Below are 21,694 nucleotides of genomic sequence, written 5' to 3'. Positions count from 1 at the left end.
CCCACCACCCCACCAACCCTTTACTCTGGGAATTTTGGGAGACCGCCCTTTCCAGGGCTCTACCCTTCTGCCCTTTCTGTAGGACTTAGGGACAAGTGTTGACAGTCCCTAGGTCATTAAACTTCTGCATCTGGATGCCTGAACTGAGTAAAGACAGGGACCTGCTTTGATGGCCTCCGGGAGGACATCCAATATCGTAGGAGAATTTCCATTTTTAGTCATAATCTGACCATGACCAGCCATTTAGGCCAGAAAAAGGGATAATCAAATACTAAGGCTAGAGAGCAGCACAGAGATTCTCCTCAGGTAAGCTCCAGACTTCCAAATTTTGACAGTGGGAGGAGTGGAACTGGAGGAGGGGATATATTTTTCTTCAGTTAGGTTGAGTACTACCCTAAGCACCCAAACCCAAATACCCAGCCTGCCTTCATGAAAGCTTAGCCGGCCATTCCCCTTGAGGATGGGATATTCCAGGCCATACAATCCTGAGGTAGCTAAAAAAGGACAATTACTCATCTAATGTTGGACAGACCAACCTTGAGTAGGAAAGGTATGTAAATATGTGTGAGCCTTTGAGTTATAGCAAACTAAAAATTATAAAGCCAAGGCCCCTCATTTGGCTTACTAGGCATGTCATTTGAGGTCCTGGTCCCATGTTGGTTTCTTCACCTTGACATAAATGTTTCAAAGCTAAGATCAAAGGACCTAAATCAAGGGAACCAAATCAAGCCTGACTGGATACACTAGATCAACAGGAATACCACAGACGAGGCCACACCGAATACTGACAAAATACCTTCAAGAATGACCTAGAGTAGGGGACACCTGGGTAGCTCAGTCATTTAGGTGTCCGACTCTAGATTCCGGCTCAGGTCATGATCACAGGGTGGTGCGGTCGAGCCCCACATCAGGCACCATGGTCAGCCCAGAGTCTGCCTGTCCCTCTCCCTCTGCTCTTCTCCCCACTTGTGTTCTCTCTCTCAAATAAATAAAATCTCAAAAAAAAAAAAAAAAAGAATGACCTAGAGTGTCATTAATGCTAAGGGTGCATATTCTCTTCACCAAAACATCTAATCGCAAAAGAGAAATTAGAATACAGTGATATATACATAGCATGTAAGTTTGCCCACCAGGTTCCTATTAATGTCAATCGCTGCTTTATATCACTTTGCAAGATCTGTGAAATTCCCTAACATGTTTAAAGCTTAATAAATGTTTTATAACTTGCTGGCAAAGTTATTATAATAGAAGAAGCATAGCAACTTAACAAAAGTCCCCCAAACTATTGATAAATAGGTTCCCAATACAGAGACAAATTAAAAAGAACAAACAACATAAATCATTCTTTTCTCCTATACCTATCCAGTTATGTATCAGGAATTGACGATTTCAACAAAGATGGAAGGTTACATAAACAAATGGTTGAAATCAAAAGTAGAGATATAAATTGGCGTCCAATGCATAACTCTTGCCCATTGGTTATTCCTGTTCGAGATACTAACTTGAGATAACACAAGATAAACCCACCCTTTTCTCTTTTTAAGAAGGATTCTGGGGAACGCAAGAGATGAAAAGGTGAATTGGTTATGCTGAGTCACTCAGCTTGCTATTAGGGCAATTATGATGAGGTAAGAAAAGTACTTACTGAAAGGCAAATACTCATGTTTTATGGACTTGAGTCTCATTTTTCACACCGAAGCAGAAAAAGCTGTTTACGGTCACTCTTAGATTTGTTAACTATTTTTCTATGATAGAAGATAGACAACAATTCACATGCATGGATTTAAATCATTTGGTCCTCATTTTCCTTGAGCACTACTACACTGGCCAAAAAAAACCTAATTATCTACGTGCTAATGTGTGCGCGCCACTGATCTGCGGGTATACGTTCTTCATCGTCACCACCTTCCTCCAACGACGGCCACTCAGAAATGACTCGTGGGTGCTTAAAAGCTATCACTCAAAGAGTCCAGGTTGGTCGTCTGAAAATTAGCTATGATAAGGCTACCATCACTGCTTTTGACAGCTGTCTTAGCAGAGACCCAGACACACAGTCGTGCCTCTGCCTGCTCATGCCTTGGTAGCTGTGTCATTTGGATGCCAACTGCCGGCATAACCCGAGCAGATGCAGAACCCATATGTGCAACTCCAGATAAAATTTCCAAAGCACTGGCATCTGGACATCAGCTTTTCTTTGCTGGCCCCACAGCTGAATGTTCTGCTAGACCTGATTGTTTCTCTGCTGGGGGTCAGTCTGCTACCGCCCTGTTGTGTTCGTTGGCACTTCCTAGACTTTGGTGTGTTTGAAAACCGTAAGCTAGATAATCACCTCACACTGCAGCACACTGGGAATTTACCTATTCCGTCAGCTTCTGGGTGAAAGTCTTATCAAGGGAAATCTGAAAAATACTGGTGCTGTTTCTTAATTTTTAAAAATTAAAACAACAACAACAACAACAACAACAACAAAACAACTCCAAAGATGAGACACAGACAGGACAGGGTCTAAAATGGGTATAGGAAACCTTGTATTTTTGTGCACCAAGTTTCCAACAGGGAAAATGAGCATGACAAGGAAATGCACCATGGCAGCTGTATTCGTGTCGGTGTTTGTCGGATTCTGTGGCAGCTTCCCACAGCACTAGAACAGCTGTGTGGCACACACACCTACCCCGAGAAAAAGCAAAGGAGGGTTTTTCTCTACACATCACTTCTCTTCACTTGCTCCTTTGCAAGTGAGCCACTGGATGAACGTTTTCTTCCAGGTGGGAGTAACAAAATGAGAAAAAGAGATGCTTCCTGAGTGTGAACCATCATAGATGAAAAATTCGAAAGCCTTCCTCCAGGGAGAAAGAATAGCTTGATAATAAATTGACTATGACGCGTCCTCCTGCTCATCTGTGCCAGCTTTGCCAAAGCAAAGACCCTCCCTTCTGTGCAGACCAAACCTACTCCTTTTCCAAGGGATGAACAGAGTCTCCATCTTGGTGCCCAGTGTCTCCCCCATGCCTCAGTGAGGAAGAATGGAGAAAAATGAGCATTGTTTGACGGTTATGAACTCCGTCAATTAAATTTCTGGGCGATAGACGCAAATGTGCTACATAGACTGGTATTTCTGAGAGGAACATAAGAAAGATTAAGATTTTGTATAATCTTAATTGTGTAATAAACATTGTACAACGATACTGTTAATAGAACACACACAGAAACTTTAAAATAATGCTGGGTGCTGACTTCAGATTCAAATGATTTAATCTCAAACTAAAGTTAAAATCTTTAAAATCTGTCCATTTTGAGGCAATTAAGTTAAGATACAGAATTAAAATGCCACATTTTCAAGGTTTTATTTCTTTTATATCCTAAGGTGGGTGCCTTCGTTTAAGTAGGAAACCAAACCACTTTTATCAACGCCTATATTTTGGTTGAAATGAACCTGTGCTACCAAGCATTTCACATGAAATAACTTAGATTTGGTGTTTCAAACTTAGTTTATAAAACACAAAAACTCTCATTCATGGCTTATTTTACATACACAAACAGAAAACAAGGAAGGCAAACACAGCCAAGTACTCCCTCCATGATAACACGTGGATCTCAAAGTTTATTTATTATTTTTTTAATACCCTGGAGAACAGCCGGCATATATTTTATTCCCAATATTGTCTTCTGGCGGAATGATTCATGTAAATAAAGTAGCAGATTATAACATACTGGAGAAAGAAACATTTAGAAGGTTATGTTTTCCAGTTCTGAAGAACTCAAACATAAAAATCACCCCTAGGTATCTGAGGAATGTAGAGGAACTGACTGGCCCTTAGGAAGTTTGACCACCTCTATTCCTCTGTTTAGTATTCTTCCTAAGTGCAATCATGCAAAACCTTTAGAAGGAATTGTCCTCTCTTTCAAAGGGGTTTGACTTGGGCACAGTTAATCATCACTGTGATAAAGCAATTAAAGGTATTCCTAATTAGGACTAACCCAAATGTAAGTAATCAGAAAATTAAGGGGAAAATGACATTATGATGAGACTGTGTTTTCTTTAATGACCTCTTGACTGAGAAGGACATTCTCACATCAGTGCTTAGGGACTTGGGTACATAATGCATTAACCCTACTAAGAGCCTGGCATGTAAATGTCTTCTTCGAGTGACAGCAATACACCTTGGAATCATTTAGTATCGCTGACTTAATTACACTGCCCAAAACATAGGAAGCAATTAATGATCAATGGGCTAGAAGTTTCATGCATTGTTTATACAAATTCAAGTCATTCTACAAACATACTGAGCACCTACTGAGCTCACAACACAGTAGAGGACACGGAGATGAACAAGGCATGACTGCTATTTTCAAGCTGCTTACCATCTAGTAGGAGACACAAGACACATATGAGAACATTTAAAAATTTTTTTTTCCCAAAAACACACACGGGTACATTCGTGTATATCTAAATGGACAATTTTTAAGTATATTGATGATAGCTGGCCCTGAAAATGGTACTCCGTTTCCTAAGTTTTAATTGTCAATGTGGTCACGGGCATTTTAGATCCTGTCTCCAGACCCACACCCTTCATTCCAGATTAGAATACAGAAATTTATTATAAACTCTTTGCGAGAAGGAATAACACCTAAATATTCTCTGCAGTTACATTTGCTATGTCTTCTATACAGCAAGCTATGAATACTTGTTCAATATGAATATACTGAGGGTCTGTATTTTTCCTCTGAATTGGACCACACTTGAGAGGTCAGTTATATATGTTGCCTGGGTTTTTTATGTATTCTAGGTTTTCAAAAATAATGGGCAGTGATCTCAGTGTCAAAACCTGTCCCCCATCCCCATCTCCCAACTGTAATAATTCAGAACAATCTCCAAGGATCAAGGACATACAATCTAATAATAATTTAGATATTGATCAAATTAAATACTATATAATCTCCCTTTGGATGAGTGCTAGGAGTTAAAGATCTTAAGGTGAATGCATATGTCAGTGGCAAAATCAGGATTTTTTTTTTTAACTAAATGGTTTTTAAACAGTTATTTTCAACGGATGTGACTAAGGGAAAAAATGCAGCATGTAGAAACCAGAAGAGTATTCTCTCCCACCTCTATTTTCATGTTAAGCATGGCACTCTTTGGGGAGAAATCACTTCGTGCTTTTTAAAGTTTCTGAAGTTTTTCTGAAAATCAGGCTAAACTCTTCCAACGTGGTTGCATGAGATTGTATTAGACACAGCTTTGTTGATGTGGCCCGAAATGATTCTGCTTGTCTTTCAGCCTCTGCAGGCCGTCCCAAGTCTCCATTTCTGTTAATGACCTATTGCTTCTGTCTGATTCAATACAGCCCACTGGCTATGGAAATGGCAAGTCTCAGCAGGAGACAACAAAATGGTCAGCAAACAGGGCTGAGCCATGTCATTTTCCTCAAATACTTTCCCAGGAATGAAATGACAAGCTTTAAAATGTTGTCTTCTGCTCAGGGCAAATATTTCTTTATTAAACAAAAGTACATGTCCTCTAGTTTCTATTCAAACCAGAGCTTAAAGTATGTCACTTGAAAAACTTCAATAGTACAATGATTTAATACCTACTATTTCCCTTATAATTCCTCTCTTTCTCCCTCTCTCTCTCTCTCTCTCTCTCTCTCTCATGTCCACTTCGGGTTCCAATACCAGCTGTGCCCATCACTAAAAGCTGTGGGTCCTTAGCAAGTCACTTTACCAGAGTTTCTTCCACCCTTAAATGGGAATGATGACAGTACCTAATTCAAAAGATGGGCCAGGGGACCAACCAGTGAATATGTGTCACACAGTAAGTCTCAATAAACGTGGCTGAATACATCTTATTCCCCCAAGCTTTGCATAGCTCTGTATTGAAAATCTGCATCCATCCCAATTACTTTGTGCTTGGATCCAATTTTTTAACCATTCAGTTTTAGAGAATCCACAAGTTACCCTACGTTCCAGTGTTAGTAAGGGTGAGTCTTTCCCATACAAAGTTCCCTTTCTCACTTAAATGAAATCCTTCAGACACGCTACAGTGAAGACATGATGAGTAGGAACAGAGGCATCCCACCAATTTCAGTATAGGACACGTCCTGAGGAGGGATTGTTTTATGTCAGCCGGCAATGTTGCCCCAATACAAATTCTTTCACTATATCGTAGTCTTCAGGTAAAGCCAGGTTAAATGATTATCAATTAGTTACCAGTCTGTCACATACTGTTTAGTAACCTTCCAGTACCGTGAATCGTGTGATCTATACTAATCCAGTTCCTTCTTAAAAACAAAAACAGAAACAAAACTAGTAATCATACAGCTTAGCTGTGAATCCAGTGAAACTCATCATTCAGCCAAATTAACTGGTCCCAACTCAAAGGACCAGGCTTGGGTACTTCATATTTAGAAAGACCCAACAATGTCTTCCAGAAGATTAAATACTGTCTAAATTCTGGATTGGGCTTTTACATTCAGTCCACCTAATTGTGATCTCAAGAGAGGATACAGTTGATCTTACTATGCATTATTAAATAGTTACTGAGTTTTATCTCCTATGTGACTACAATTCTAAAAGTATAATTTAAAATGTCATTGAACTATCCTTATGGATTAAAGATGCAATTAAAATAGTCATTGATATTATCATCTGCCTTTGTATTTATGTAGAACTCACAGCCTTCCCACTTAGAAAAAAAAGAAATTTCTGTTCCTTTAGGTCAATTCTACCCTCGGTCTAATCTCCACACCAGACTAAATTTCCTAAAACACTGTATCGCCCTAAAATGAAGGATGAGAGTGGATTACTGCAGAGGGCATTTTTCTGATGGCCTAAAGGGTCACCTGCATTTTTTAAATCTTTAGAAATAAGGGGATAGCTGCTCTGACAGGACAGTTCCTGCAGCGGCCACCTGGCCTCATGGGAATTTGACAAGGCTCTTCTGCGCGGGTAATCCAACGATACACATCGTATTCATCCAGGGATAATACATATTTATAATAATTTTGCTAATTCACCCAAATGCTTTTTTTCCCCCAACAGAGGCAAAATAACACCGTATGGGCTTTTTCTTCTCTCAGGCAGCTGTCACCTGCTATTCTGCTGTCACCAAATAACACAGTCTCATGGATTCCTTACCTCGCAATCCTAAATCATCAGATCCTGAATTGGAAAGGGTCTGGAAAGTAACATTCACAAGACACTAGGAGACCTAATAAAAACAGCAGGAGTCTTGGTGACCTGGAGCATCTGACCCAGCTCCCGGGCCGGTCCACAGGTATGTGTCTGCCTGTAGTAGAGAATGGAGCCCAGTAGTAATCCCTGTACCCTCCAGCAGGACCCCTATCGTGCCTTCTTATTACTAGTGCCTACAGGTATTGCTGACGGCGGTCTTGTAATAGACATAGTATTACCCAAGTCCGGCTCAGAAGAAAACCACTTGCCAACATGTATCAGCCGTAATGTGCTGTGTAATTTTCCTCTTGAAATCAGCTGTTCCTTCCACAACTGTTTTCAAAGGACAAGGATAACAATTTCATCTCAGCTGATTTGCAGAAAGTCCAATGTACAAAGGGAAACAGACGTCCAAGAGTGAGAAATATTTGTTTTCTTATTTACTTCATCTTTCGTGGCTGCATTTTTTGACTTTTCAACATTTCTTCCTTTTTTTTTTTTACTTTGTGCAGTTAGGAAGCGATATCTGACCACATACAGGTGCATACACGCATGCACACATCCACGCACAAAGAGGGACAACTATTTAGGGAAGATTCTTCAGCAATCATCTTCCTGTCTTCAAAAACCTAGTGAAGTAGACTACAGATGTGACACCATCGTAAAATAACTGTTCGTTTATCTGTTCAATTTAGCTCTTATTGTATTTAGAGAATTTTTTAATATCTTAAACTAATTTTGACTCCGTTTTCTGAACCAGACTTTCCCCAAGTGTTTTGCAGAATCCTAGTGTTCAGGGATGCTCACAAGTGTCTGCAATCGGCTTAGTTTGGGAAACAAAGCACATCATCACCCCCACCCCACCCTACCCCTGCAAATGTTTCCTCAAACCCAAAAGCTCACAGAATCCAAAAGGCTTGTGAGATTCTGGATAGTCAGATGAGAAAGCAACTCTCGCCATATTGACTGTGTTTTGGTTCTCTGATAAATGATAATGAGCTGGTGCCACTCTATTCTGTCATTCATAGCTGAGGCTGGTTACAAGAATATAATGTTTACTACCACCAAGGACTATTCTACAGCCCGAAAGAACACTGTAATATGGCCCAGATTTGCAGATATCTACATGCATCAGGAAATTATTCATATTCATATTTGACACATAACCCTAAGATTTGCTAAGGCCTCTATCCACTTTGAAAATTGAAAGTATAATTATCCTTCTGTTCCAGTTTAATCTCCAAATAATGCAGCAACCCTTAGTGCCCGCAAAAGAATTAAAGATATCTCTCCATACCTTGGAAGCAATCTTCCTAACAGCAGGCTCCAAACAAAAGCTGCCCAACCACAATAAAGCTCTTCTTCTTCCTCCCCGACCTCTACCATATGGGACCACTCTACAGAACACCAAGGCCCAGTGAGGCCAGGAGCCTCAAAAACTCCCACAGACATGAACACCAGACTTGAAAGGGTATGTGTGGTTGGGTGAAGGGGGCAAAGTGTGTAACTCTAAGTGTGCAGCCCCAGGAAGTGCTTGTGGACCAGCCCCAAGCTGGGGAATCACATTCCCACCTGTTACTTCAGGGAGCAGCTCCATGGGCCACTTCGGTTGCGTACTCATGGTGCAGTGGGCACTGTGTGTAGTGTCCCATCTCATTCTTACAGCAGTGGAGGGGGTGAGAATCACTACCGTCGCGATTTGGGATTGAGAGTATAAATAAGTTACCCAAGCCTATATAATTAAGATCAGGAGTTCAAACCCTGGTATAACTGATCCAAAAGCCTCTCACCTAAGTTACACTGAACTGCGCTGGTTTCTTTTGTTATCAGTCTTCTCAACGCTTACTGGGAATGCTGAGAGACAATACCGTGACTCATCTTTGTATCTCAGTATTTTCTCCACTCTGAGGCAAATAAGGCACTCAGTAAATATTTACTAAATGGAAGCCTATTATTTTTAGATTTATTGTCTCATTTTCCTAGATCCTGGGTATCTCAGATGATTTTGTGGCTAGAAAGCCCTCACTTACTATTAGCGCTAGTTCTAGTCACGTGGCCAAAACCCCCAGCTTTCCTCCACAGGAAGAGTTACCTCAAACCCTTCCACTCCCCTTCCCCACACCTCTCATACTGCTTATCAGTGAAGAATGCCATATGTCTATTCTGCAAACCAAAGTTAGTAAGGTGTGTGAAAACCCAAAGGGATATGTATGTACCTGCCACACAGATATACATACCATCATGAAAATCCTTCCAGGAAGTACCCTCTTCTGCTCTTGATGTGGAAAGATGTCCTTTCCGGCACTACAGATGATAGCTTTTGGGCAACATGCATGAGAAGAATCCTATGTGCACTTCAATGTCTCCTTCACATAATTTGTAGCAATGGGTGATGACTGCTTTTACCTTCTATTTCTTCTGGACTTCTGACTGGCTGTTCATTCCCACTTTTCTAAGCAAATTGAGGAGACTATACAGTATGATGAAAAGAGTAACAGCGTATCCCATTTTAGTCCAAAGGAAATGTTGATTCTGGAGTCCCCTCATAAACTCTACTTTTTCTAGTTGCTAATGAGATTGTTGTAACAACTCCTTTGGTTGTTCTGAGAATGATTTTCACTCTCAAGGTGAAAATATATTCTTACCACCAAATTTAAAATTTTTATTGTGAGCCAGTTAGTATATACTACCAAATATAAATATCATTCATGTAAACAGATAATTGATGTTGTGTTCAACGAAAATATTTATCTTGCTTTTAACCTGAGAGGATTAAGAAAGTTCCTGTATTCTGATACTGGTAATGATACCGGGAAGCATTAACAGTTTCCTCAAGACCTTGCGCATTATTCTGGACTACTCAACATACAGAGGAATACTAGCAGACACTTAAACACATTGTATATATCAAGTTCTGGACTAAGCACTTTCAACTATAATATCTCATTCAGTCCTCACAACATGCCTGTCGGGAAAATTTTCGCTACTATTTTCTCCATTTTAAAGATGAGGAAATGGAAGCTTGGGGCGAGAGACTGTTCTAGGTCTACACAGTTACCAAGTGAGCAAATTGGGATGTGAACTCAAGTTAGATGGATGCCAAAATCCATGCAACAGAAGAATCTGCCATACTCTGCCCTGCATCTAGAAGATGTGGATATAAACCGACCTGGGAACAGAGGGGTGAGATGAGGCTCTAGCTCTGGGGCTCTGGGGTTAACTGTGATTTTGCTAAGAACTTTTTTTTTTTTTTGGTTCATTCATTTATTCACCAGATATTTCTTGAGCATCTATTATGTGAAGGACTGAAATTCTGCACTTGGAATATTCTAGTATTAGCACTTGTTCTGGCCCACCTCTGAAGCATACAGGAAGCTTATACTACATTTAATGGGATTTGACCTTTTCAGAGAAAAGTTTCATGAGTTATTTTTCCAAAGTGTGGCAAATCAATAGCCCCAGTGTTTCCTATGGTTTTTTTATATACAATGAGGTAAAGCAGCAATGATTTTTTTAAAGGACAGGTTTAAGCTTTCACAACCATAAAATATTTCCTCATACTCAATCACAAATATGGTATTACATGGCTCACTAATTTTGAATAATAAATTACTTTGTCCCTTAAAATACAATGCTAAGGCAATACAGTTATTGTGAAATAATAGTTTGGCCATCAACCTCTGTGTGCTTTAATGCTTCAGTTTTGAGGATGGACATTTTGATAAAACACACATTCTTTGGTTAATGTGAAGACCAGTGAGCTAATCCTTGGCAAACCACACTGAGATTCTCCAATGAAACCAAGTTCCTAAGGATAAAACATTAATCTAGATAGAAAATACATGCAAGGGTCAGAGCGAAGCCTACTTCTCACAGCCCAGCAACTTTGATGACTTGCACATTGCAGGTAGGAGACCGAGCTGACTCCTCTAATATTCAGTTGCCAAATTAGATAAAGGACAGACACATCTCTGTCATAAACCCTCTTTCAAAAGTTATGATTCACTCATAGACGTATTTCATTTGAAACTCAGGTCAGTTTCTAACAGAAGTTGTGAATTAACTTCCAACACTAGAAACATTTTCCTATCAGTGCCAGTATCTTATTTGAGGTAAGGAAGTGAGACAGGTGAACAACAGACTGAAGAAATTTCTACTTCTCTTTCTTTTCTTTTTAAATAAAAACATTATAAACCTTACTTCCAATTGTTTTACAGCTCAATTGATAAGGTGTGTTCCTTTTTTTTGTTGTTCAAGAAAATTTAAAAGCAACTAATTTAAATATGCAAAATTATCTTGAGTTGTTCATACAAGTGAACTTAAAAGCCGTGCAACACAGGAAAATTAAGTAATTATGCCTCCAAGTTATTTACTGCAATTAAGCTCATTTATCATATGCAAATTAGTGCAAACTGGTCTCATTAGTTACTAAATTACTCAATATGAGCTGAACAATGTAGCACTCCAGTTTGTAATGAAAAATCCCTGTAGAGGCAAGCAGTATCAATTAAGCTAATTTGCATATGCAAATATATTCACTAACTTTCTCTTTTTCTATATTTAGTTTTACATTTTCTTACCACTCTGGATCACAGGGAGACTATAGGGTCGCTTACCTTCCTCTCCTTCCTCTATCACAGCTAAAGAATACCTCTATTATTTGAAGTTATCGTATTTTATTTTAGCACTGATATCCAGCAGGGTGACACTTGGCCAACAAGGGCCACCAGGAGTAAGAATATGCAACTTCCTGGAGATAATCATTTCTTTTATAAGTTCCAATGAAATAATAAATAAGGGTGAAATTCCAATTCATCAATAAAATGAACAACAGACTTGAACGTTATCACTTTCTTTCAGAGAAGTCTTTTAAAAATACTGCCATCAAATGTAAAATGAATGCTGGCTTGGCTAGGCAGCATCTTAAAATAATTTGGATCTTGTACTAGTCAGTTTTGGAGCTGTTTTAGGTATTATTCACTTTGCTTTGTCCAGATGTTTGAATTGTACTCGTCAACCTTTTATTTTTCTCTTGCCGATTAAAGGAGATGCTGAGAACAATACATTTGGCATTCTCTACCCCCAACCTCAACATCGTTTTAAGTAGCCTCCTCTGCCTATAGAGCTCATGTACTTTCTCCGAAGAATCTTTTTCTTAGTCTCCTACAATTGAATGGGTCTCGGAGACTGGAGCGGGACTGTGACTAGAAATACTTGAACAATAACAAAGATATAAAACGTCACAAGATACAATCTGTTTTCCTTATTACATCAACTACAAATTTTTAAATACTTCTGGTAGGGAACCTGTATGTTTTTCTCTGACAATAATTCTGCAGGACCAAAGCAGTATGCAAACTAGTCATGATTTCAGGACATGTCCTTAACCAATCTTCAGAATGTGATTAGTAATGGCATCAGAATTGCAAGGTAAACCTTGATCTGATTTTTTCCCAAATCTGATCCCGAACAGCTTTTTTTTAAACCTAGGTCCTTCTTTCACTTGAGATAGGAATCTACTCTGTATTCTGTGGCTGAGGTGTTGAGGGAAAGAAAAGCCTCATGATGAAAATCTGACACTTCATTGAGAAATGGTGCTGTCCATCTTACCCATACAAATCTCTGACTACTTTGCCTATCAAATGGAAAAATAGCTACATTTGAGTTACCTTCCTCTCCACCATTTTAGGTAAATACATACCTTAATTGAACTGTTCTGCTAAGGCAAAGACCATATCTATATCTTCTACAAGAGGGTTGTTCTATCAATAAATGAGCCTTGCAAAAACATCTCCCTCATTTTGCCAGGGAAGATAGGCAGTCGCCTAACCACTGTGCCCAGCCTTTTCTAAACAACTCCAGGTCAAACAAACTCAAGTGTTATAATCCTACAGTGTTTTTGATGGTTCTCCCTTGGTCTGCCCACAGGATTCTCCTGTAGTTTGGGGCTTAAATGTTCTAAGAGCAAAACAAAATGTCTTAATGCCCAGAAATAATGCAGGGACGATGGCACACATATAGGAGGGTTCATGCAATACAGCCAAGTGCAAAGTGACACATGGGTACCATGTTTCTGCTATTATCTCCCATTAGGGCATTTCTTAAAGAATATTCTTTTTATTCTCCTAAGACTATGATTTTTTTTAATAAAACATGTGGGTACCTATTATGATTGTATTCATCTAGGTCACAAAATGTCATTTATTTTAATATCCACAACGAGTTATGGATGAAGACCACCCTTCAATCACTTTATAAGTATGTAGTAGTTGTGAGTACTGATACATATTACACAACGTCATATACGTATAGGTAGTTTATATTTAACATACACATATAGGTAGTTCACCATAATGTGCTCACAATGAATACAAACATAAACCTTAAAAATTTTCCATATACCAGGTCTGATTTGATTGTTTTAACACCTGTGAGGTGAGTACAACAGCATTGCTATGGAGTATGCAAAAACAATACTGCAATTTTATATAACAATTATGTAAGCATTATTTACAGAAAGAAAAAAAACTTAAAACCTTCTGCTAAGGGCATGCAAATAATTAAAGCACTCCATTCATAAATCTTCACCTAAGGGAAAGTCATTCCACTAGTTAATTTTACGAGTTATGAAGATGATATTTGTTACTATTTTGTGTTTCATTAACTTTGATAAGTAAAATATGGATATTCTATCTGTTCTCTAAGTTGGGAAAGTAAAAGTAAATAACACTCATAATTTTTGGTATTAAAGAAGTCATGAAGTGGGAACAACAATGCCCTAAGAGAGCTTTCAAAGCAGGAACCAGATTAGTGCTTAGTCACATATACTATATTCAGGAAAGACCCCCACATAATGACCTAAAGTTCTTGGATTCTTTTCTTAGCTTGTAGCAAAAAGCACAATTTCTAAACCTGACCCCTTGCCTTTCTGCTCCCCATGTGATTAATAAAAGTCAAAGAAGAATAAAGTGAACCAAAATGCCTTGACTCAGTCCTAATGCATACACTCTAGTCCAGCAGTTGCAAGGCTGGTATCACTTGAACCCTCAACTCTCCTGCAGAAGATACCTCCATCTTGAAATTCATGCCTGAAACAGCTACAGGTTCACTGGGGCTACGGTACTGATCACAGTCATTCCAGAAGCCTCCACGTGACAATGTGACTGGTAGCCCCAGAGCTGCCCAGGACACAGCCTAGCCAATTACCTTGCCTACATACACCAGTATTAGGCCGTTAAATTGGAAAATGACTTTGCAACAGTTGGTTTTATATTGATAGAATCACCATTAAGCTAAATGTTCCCCATCTCAGCAGAAAAGAAGTCAGATTTTAAATATTTTTATTTTTTATTTTTATTTATTTATTTGAGAGAGAGAGAATGAGGGATAGAGAGCACGAGAGGGAAGAGGGTCAGAGGGAGAAGCAGACTCCCTGCTGAGCAGGGAGCCCGATGTGGGACTCGATCCCAGGACTCTAGGATCATGACCTGAGCCGAAGGCAGTCGCTTAACCAACTGAGCCACCCAGGCGCCCAAGAAGTCAGATTTTAAAGGATATGCCAATACATGGCTAATAAGATATATGTAGCAAAAACATATATTGCAGTCAACAACATGGGTGAAGCAAAAATTAACAAGTCTGTCTTAATCCCTCACCTCAAACTCTCTACACCAAGGGGTCCTTAGCCCACTCTCCCATGAAACATCACTGGGGACACAGGCAGGGAAGCATGGCACTTGGTGCTGAGAAGTCACAGGCATTTACTGAACCCTACCCGGGTATTCAGAACTGACCTCTACCTTATCTTCCACGTCCCACATTTCCCATGCCTACCGTGTTGACTACACAGGTTTTTATCAGATATTTGCAAGTGAAGGAAGGGGAGGGGAGAGGGAAGAAAGAATTCATCCCTGTCCTCAAGAATTAACCAGATTCTACCATGAACCCTCTTGAAGAAAAATATGGAAACCATCTTATGCTTGCAGACCACTGAGATATTGCTGAATGTGGTACAGATAAGGGTCTATGGGCTCAAGAGCCCCCTGCACGGAGGGAAGAACACTAAGAGAGCTTAGAGAAGGCTCTTCTTGTTACGGCCATTTCCCAACCCCTTCCTACCCACAATTCTACTATTTCATTTAGAGGAGTATATTCACCTCTTCCCATGCCGTAACTACTGGTATTAGAATCAGATGATAAAAAATTATAATTTCAATGACAATTTCAAGATTATCTAGTACAACCATACTTGGAGGCCTGACTTTCTTGAAAGCATCCCTACCAAGGCACCTATACTTCCCCTTAGAGACAAAGACTTTGAACATACTTCAGAAGTGAACAGCCCTATTTAGTTTTCTTGAATGAAGGTGATTTTTTTTTTTATCCCTTTCTCTCTTCCGCACTCTGAAGCCACACAGAATGTATCTAACCCTTTTTTCATATGAGGTCTTCAAATATAGAGAAAGGACATTAATATCCTTTCTAAATCCTGACTATACTGAACTTCACCAAACCCTTCATCCACTCCTCATGTGATATGATTTCTAGTTCCCATACCAGTCCGGTTATTCTATTCTAAATGGCATCCAGTTGTCTATGTTTCTCTTCAAGTGTGTTGTCTAAGCTGGGTGTGACCAATCCCAGGAGAAGAAGAGCTCAGCAGCCTCCTTCTAGATGCCCAACTCTCTTAATGACACCAACTGTTGAACTGACATTTGGAATAACCATGATATACTCTATTTACATTAAGCTTACGTTCAATTCAAACTCCTCTAAGTTTTGTGTTTCAAATTAGTTTTAAATTCTTGCAGCTCCTGGGGCACCTGGGTGGCTCAGTCGTTAGGTGTCTGCCTTCGGCTCAGGTCATGGTCCCAGGGTCCTGGGATCGAGCCCCGCATCAGGCTCCCTGCTCCTCAGGAAGCCTGCTTCGCCCTCTCCCACTCCCCCTGCTTGCATTCCCCCTCTCGCTGTGTCTCTTTCTGTCAAATAAATAAATTAAAAAAAAAATCTTAAAAAAAAAATTCTTGCAGCTCCTAAGTCACCCTTCCTTGAGGACCCTGGACTCAAATTTCAGAACGAATTGAGACGATAATAATCTGAGGCTACTGTTTGGACCATTTCTTTCACTGACTAAGTCTTATGCACTGACTGCTTCAGAATATAAACAGGAGTCATCCCGAATCAAGTCAGAATTTAACAATATATATATAGCATGGCTCATATAAAACTTATAGAGGAGATTCTGAACAAAGTGTGTACAGGAAAAAAGGAAATAAAAATTTGAGGATCTAGGAAGAAATATCCTTTCTGTATCCCTGAAACTAATCTACTGCCAAGGTAACTCAAAATGTTGTGTGCATGACAGAACAGCAAATCCCAAGGTGTACTTCAATACACATCAGTTATATAGGAATTTAACGGATATTAATGGAGAAATGGCAAACACCAGAATAAGCAAAAATAAGCCAAGTAAGGCTGTTCAGGGCCTTAAATTTGCAAATATGAATTGTGACATCTCAGACCTAATGAATCATCAAAACTGTCTCAAAAGGCTGTTCAAAATCATCAATTTCTGGACCTCACCCTGAAGATTCTGATTTAGTAAGAATGTGTCCTTCAAACAAGTGTCTCAGATGATTCTGAAGCTGCCAACTTATGAACCACCTCAGAGAATCACTGGGATATGACCACGGAGAATCTGATGCTAACAGTTTTTCTGGGTACATATCGTCAGGAATAATATGCTAGGTCCAATGAAAAGCATAACCAACTTTTCCAAATAAGCTGCCTAACTATCCTGAACGTGTCTCTAATTCCATATTAAAAATGTATCTGACATAGTTTTTTTAAAAAAAAAAGAAAAGAAAAAACAAGTTTTGGCCATGTCAACATATGTCCTGGAAGCATAAACAATGTAGGACAATTATCCCTGGATGTGTCCAAGTCACAGCAAAGTCTTAAGGAAAAAAATCTTTTTGAGTAAGCGAGATGCAGGGTTTGGGATGAATCTTATCCAGGACTAAATGACCGCAGTTCCATCCTAGTAACCCTCACATTTACCTGCCATGGAATTCATTGGCAAAATCAATTATGATTATTTGTCTCCGTTTACTTAAAAACATACTTTTAAAATTTCATTCTGAGAAAGCTTGTAATTTGGGGAAGCAAACGTTAAGATTGAAAGCACTTATGAATACAAACTCAAGCAAAGAACAACTGAAATTTGGCAGCACATAAAAATGTCACATTACTGTCACAACAGAATTTTGCTCTTCCAAAAACAATATATAGCTCCAAAGACACACACATATATCCACTTACAAATGCAGCACACACACAATCATTCTGGGAACAGCCAGCTACTATACATTGCACATCAACTGAATAGTGCAATTTATCTCAATTATTACAGCACAAATAATACTTGCCCTCCCTTTCTCATTAATATTCTCTCAAGGGATGGCTTTCTAAAAAGGAAAAAATAAATTCATAAGAATTTCATAATTCCAAGATAAAACAACAGTCATACACCTAGCTGATATCTAAAAATATTTTTTAAATAAAGATTAAACGTGTAAATTTTTCTTAGTAAAACACAAGCAAGCTTCTTTCTCTTTTAGTTACCTGCAAAATGTGACTTCCCAAATGTGCTTCAAATACTTCAATGGCCAGTGCACTGGGGCTTCTCCTTCGTTGTGCACCTATAACTTATTAAAAAACAAAGAAGACGAAAAAGAAAAAAGAAAAAAAAGAAGAAAACAAATTAAGTTGGAGCTCTGATTCACACTTTTAACTTATTTTCCCACTAACTACACATCACTAGATGGTTACTATGCCAAAGAGCTCTGAAAGAAACACAACCCAGGGTTCATTTTGATTCTGAGTTGCCTGAGCAAAAGCAGACATGAGGCTAAATTTTCAACTCAGAATATTAATTTCTGCGAACATGAAAAATTATATCCAGACTTTTTCACTTTTCATGCACATTTAGACTGTGTTTCCTACACTGGAGCAAAACCATGCATGTTAACATTTCTTTAAAATAAATTAGCAAAATGTTTCTCGTAAAATTTAAGAATTGTTATTTTTAAAGCACACATATACTGCCTGCCCACGTACTCCTCCCCCACCCCTCGCCAAACCCCCCAGGACTAAACCTTTCATATCTTTTAGGCTAGGAAAAAGCAAACAGGACATTTTTTTTTTTTTTATGTTCCAAGGCAATAACTTTATCACAATTTAATAAGCACAACATGTCAGATAAGAGATTCTCATTAATGACTGTTTGCACTAGTGTTAAGTGTCTCAGGATGGCTGGATTTCATATTTACTGAACACTCATGTGTAACTATTCCTACAGGACCTACAAGAAGCCCAGGTAGACTCTTGCCTAGCACATGCCTCACCAGGGAAGTGACTGTTTTCTTATCTGAATCCTCGGGTTCTCCTACTGACTTAGGATCTGTCCATCCCTTCCTGGCAGACCCTACATGTGTTGTTTGAAGGCCCCTCACTCAAGGAGCCTCTGATAATCCTTAACAAAAGTGAGCTTAATGCAGGATATTTGTGGGATCCAGGATCGAGGGTCTTTCCTTTACCAATTTTCTTTTGCATGAGGTCACCATTTGCTTTCAAATCTGTTCTGGGTATTTTTCTTTAAAAAAAAAAAAAAGTTTTCAAACATAAAAATCTGCTTTATAGTAACTTCTGGAAGGAAATATTTAGATCTTTTCCTTATTTCCAACAAGTAAATCCCTCAAGTTTTCCTGTTTTTCTTGCAAATTTTATTATAAAGCTCTACCTTCCTCAAACCTACACAATAAATTGAAATAAAACCGAACCCCACTTTCTCACATCTAAAAACACTTTCAGCTAGTTGACAAGAAAATTCCAGCAAAATGCTGCTGGGGTAATTCTGCTTCATTTCAGTTACTCAGTCAGTTGGATCCATAGCTTAGTAGGGATTATAATATAAATGTACTTATGACTATTGTGCTGTGCAGAAGTAGGCAGTTTACCCCTGCAATTGTGAGTTAGTGTCTGCAATGTCTGAAAGGCACTTTGAAAATAGCATGAGTGTTAAGTATCATTATGACTGGCAAGAAGAAATAAAAGGGGCATTTTTTTCAATGGGAAAATTTATAAAATATAATTGAAGAGTGATTATTATCAAAGAATATTCCAGCTGGAAGGGATCTTAGAAATCTCTATTCTAACTTCCTCATTTGCTTCAGAAGCAAAACACACAATAATTTTAAAATAGAAAAATCAGTTTTCTATCCTAACATTAATCTTTACTATAAGTATAGACTTGAGATTTTTAAAAATTTAATATTCAGATATAGTTAAGATACTACTGCTGTGTGTGTATGTGCACATTTCTGATTAATTTCCTATTCTAACATGCACATTACTCCCTTCAAAACTCCTTTGGCATTTTTGATAATGCAGCTGTCTTGCTGAATACTGTTTTCAGTTTCTAGAGTGTTAATTGCACATTATGGTAGCTTGGTGTGAATGATCCCACATGAATAAAATCTGCAGTCCTTTTTTTTTTTTTTAAGATTGTTGTGGGGAGCTTCTGGGAGGGGGGGGAGGGAGTTGAAAAACTTCAAAAGTGTCCACTCTCTTTTTGAGGCAGTAATTAGGATCCAGAAAGCTCCTTATTAGTAATAGTTCATCATTTGTGGGCATTTCAGGACTTCCAATTTTGAAGTTCAAAATAAACCATTGCACTTCACAGAAGAAATGGACTGGAGAACACAGACTCTTCTATAAAAAGCTGGATTAAGAAGAGGCCAGGAGAGCAACATCCTCCAACCTAGAGAGAACCCTAAAACATCACAGCAAATATTAGTAATGTTTTATTTACTAGGAGGCCCAAGAGGCATGCTCCAGTAACAACAGATGGCAGCCCAACTGCCTTCTGGAAGCATAGAACATTGACTTCAGTGGGGGTGCTTACAGGGGTTATTCAAGCCTGGCCACTGATGGCCTTTCTTTTCTTGCCTTTTCTTCACTTAGGGCCCAGGCTATTCTCTAAGTAAATGCTGCAAATGCATAAATAATTAGGAATTTTATTTAAAAAATTATTCACCAGCCTGAGGATCCCACACGTCTCTATCAGCTGTTACATCCACGAGCCCTACCTGCCTAGTTACCCTTCTTTGTTCCTCAGATCCTCCAGAAACTGGAGTGTGCATCCCAGTACATGCCAGCATCAGACACAAAAGTGCCTTGTAAGTGGTTTCATGCTATTCTATTCGATGGCGTTTTTATGACACTGGAACTTCTCTTGATTTATATGTTTTGCACTTATGCAGGTGATGTGGGGCTGTAATGACAGTTCCTAATTTTACAGCCAACATAAATATGTTAAACAGGAGCCCATTATGCCCGTGGTAGAAGCCCAGCTCTGACTCAGGCACTATTGGTAATGAAGAGATGTTAAATATGCACTTTTCTTGTTTTGTACTTTTCATCCTATCGCATTTGGGGAACTGAGACAATCATCCGGTCACTCAGGAACAACGCAGACACAGTTATTTCGCTGCTCTATGTTAATCTCACGTTGCTAATGGAGTATCATTAATGCCTAAGAAAAACCAAAGAGGTGTTCCCTTCACAAAGTCCATCATTTTCAGAAAAAGAATATACTGCTTATGAAGCACTCTCTGATTTGTGTGTTTTGGGAGTTGACCGTTTCTAAAACGATTCGGTAGTCCAGACAAATGTACACTTATTGATGAATGGGTCACGGTTTCATCTCATCTACTGACATCATTTCATGTATCTGTTTGCTCGGTTAAAAGACACTACCTTTTCAAATTTAAAGAACACTAATCATATTAACGAAACAAAAACAAACAACAACACGTTGCTAAACAGATGGAGTTTGTAATCTCTTATCTGTGAAGAGCATGTCCCTAACTCACTGACAGTGAGACATGAGAACTGGGGAAGTTGAACAGCTTATACAAACTGTTAAAAGAAAAAAAAAATCAATAATTCAACTTCAAATGTGATTCAGCATTTACTGAGTACCAACCTGAAGTTGAAAATTGCTAATGACTGCAGGTAGTTACTGTAGTTACTACAATTACTTAGGTAACTGGTGTTATAAAACCTAATGAACAGTCCAAAAAAAATTTTTAAGCAATTCAAAACAGACCTAGGCCCAGCACATAATTATCAACAAACACTGCAACACTCATGTTTTGCCAGGGTTAAAAATAAAACACCTAAAATTTGAAGAGACTTTAAATGGAAGAAATATATAGGGAGAAGGGTTTTTAAAAATCAACCCAAGGAAAAAAAAATCAACCCAAGAAACTGTGACTGTTTCAGAAATCTAGAATGATACGATGAATCATTAGGATGGTGAATTTGACTTTTCCCTCGTTAAAAAAATGGAAGACACAGAAGGAAACCACAATCTGAAATGTGTGTCTGAAAAATTAGTCTTGTCCCTCAACAACGTCAGCAAAAATATTCCAATATTGACTCGCATACCTTGTGAGGTGGT

The 21,694-nt window shown here is 38.7% G+C and overlaps 1 protein-coding gene across 9 annotated transcripts in view; it reads right to left on the bottom strand.

The window, feature by feature from the left end:
- The window catches only part of NPAS3 (neuronal PAS domain protein 3), an 835,099-nt gene that overhangs the window by 412,705 nt on the left and 400,700 nt on the right, over positions 1-21,694 (bottom strand). For 7 of the 9 annotated variants that reach the window (XM_073895072.1, XM_073895074.1, XM_073895075.1 and 4 more), the window contains one exon: positions 17,794-17,876. In XM_073895072.1, coding sequence (XP_073751173.1) covers positions 17,794-17,876 — 83 coding nt within the window. The remainder of the gene's footprint in view (positions 1-17,793; positions 17,877-21,694) is intronic. The other 2 variants (XM_073895073.1, XM_073895076.1) reach the window with 1 other exon arrangement.

This window comes from Callorhinus ursinus, unplaced genomic scaffold (assembly GCF_003265705.2).
Source record: "Callorhinus ursinus isolate GAN/ISIS: 27379988/994484 unplaced genomic scaffold, GSC_fseal_2.0 scaffold8, whole genome shotgun sequence".
Taxonomy (NCBI): domain Eukaryota; kingdom Metazoa; phylum Chordata; class Mammalia; order Carnivora; family Otariidae; genus Callorhinus; species Callorhinus ursinus.
The sequence above is the reverse complement of the archived record's forward strand: the minus strand, read 5'-3'. Positions and strand labels throughout refer to the sequence as shown.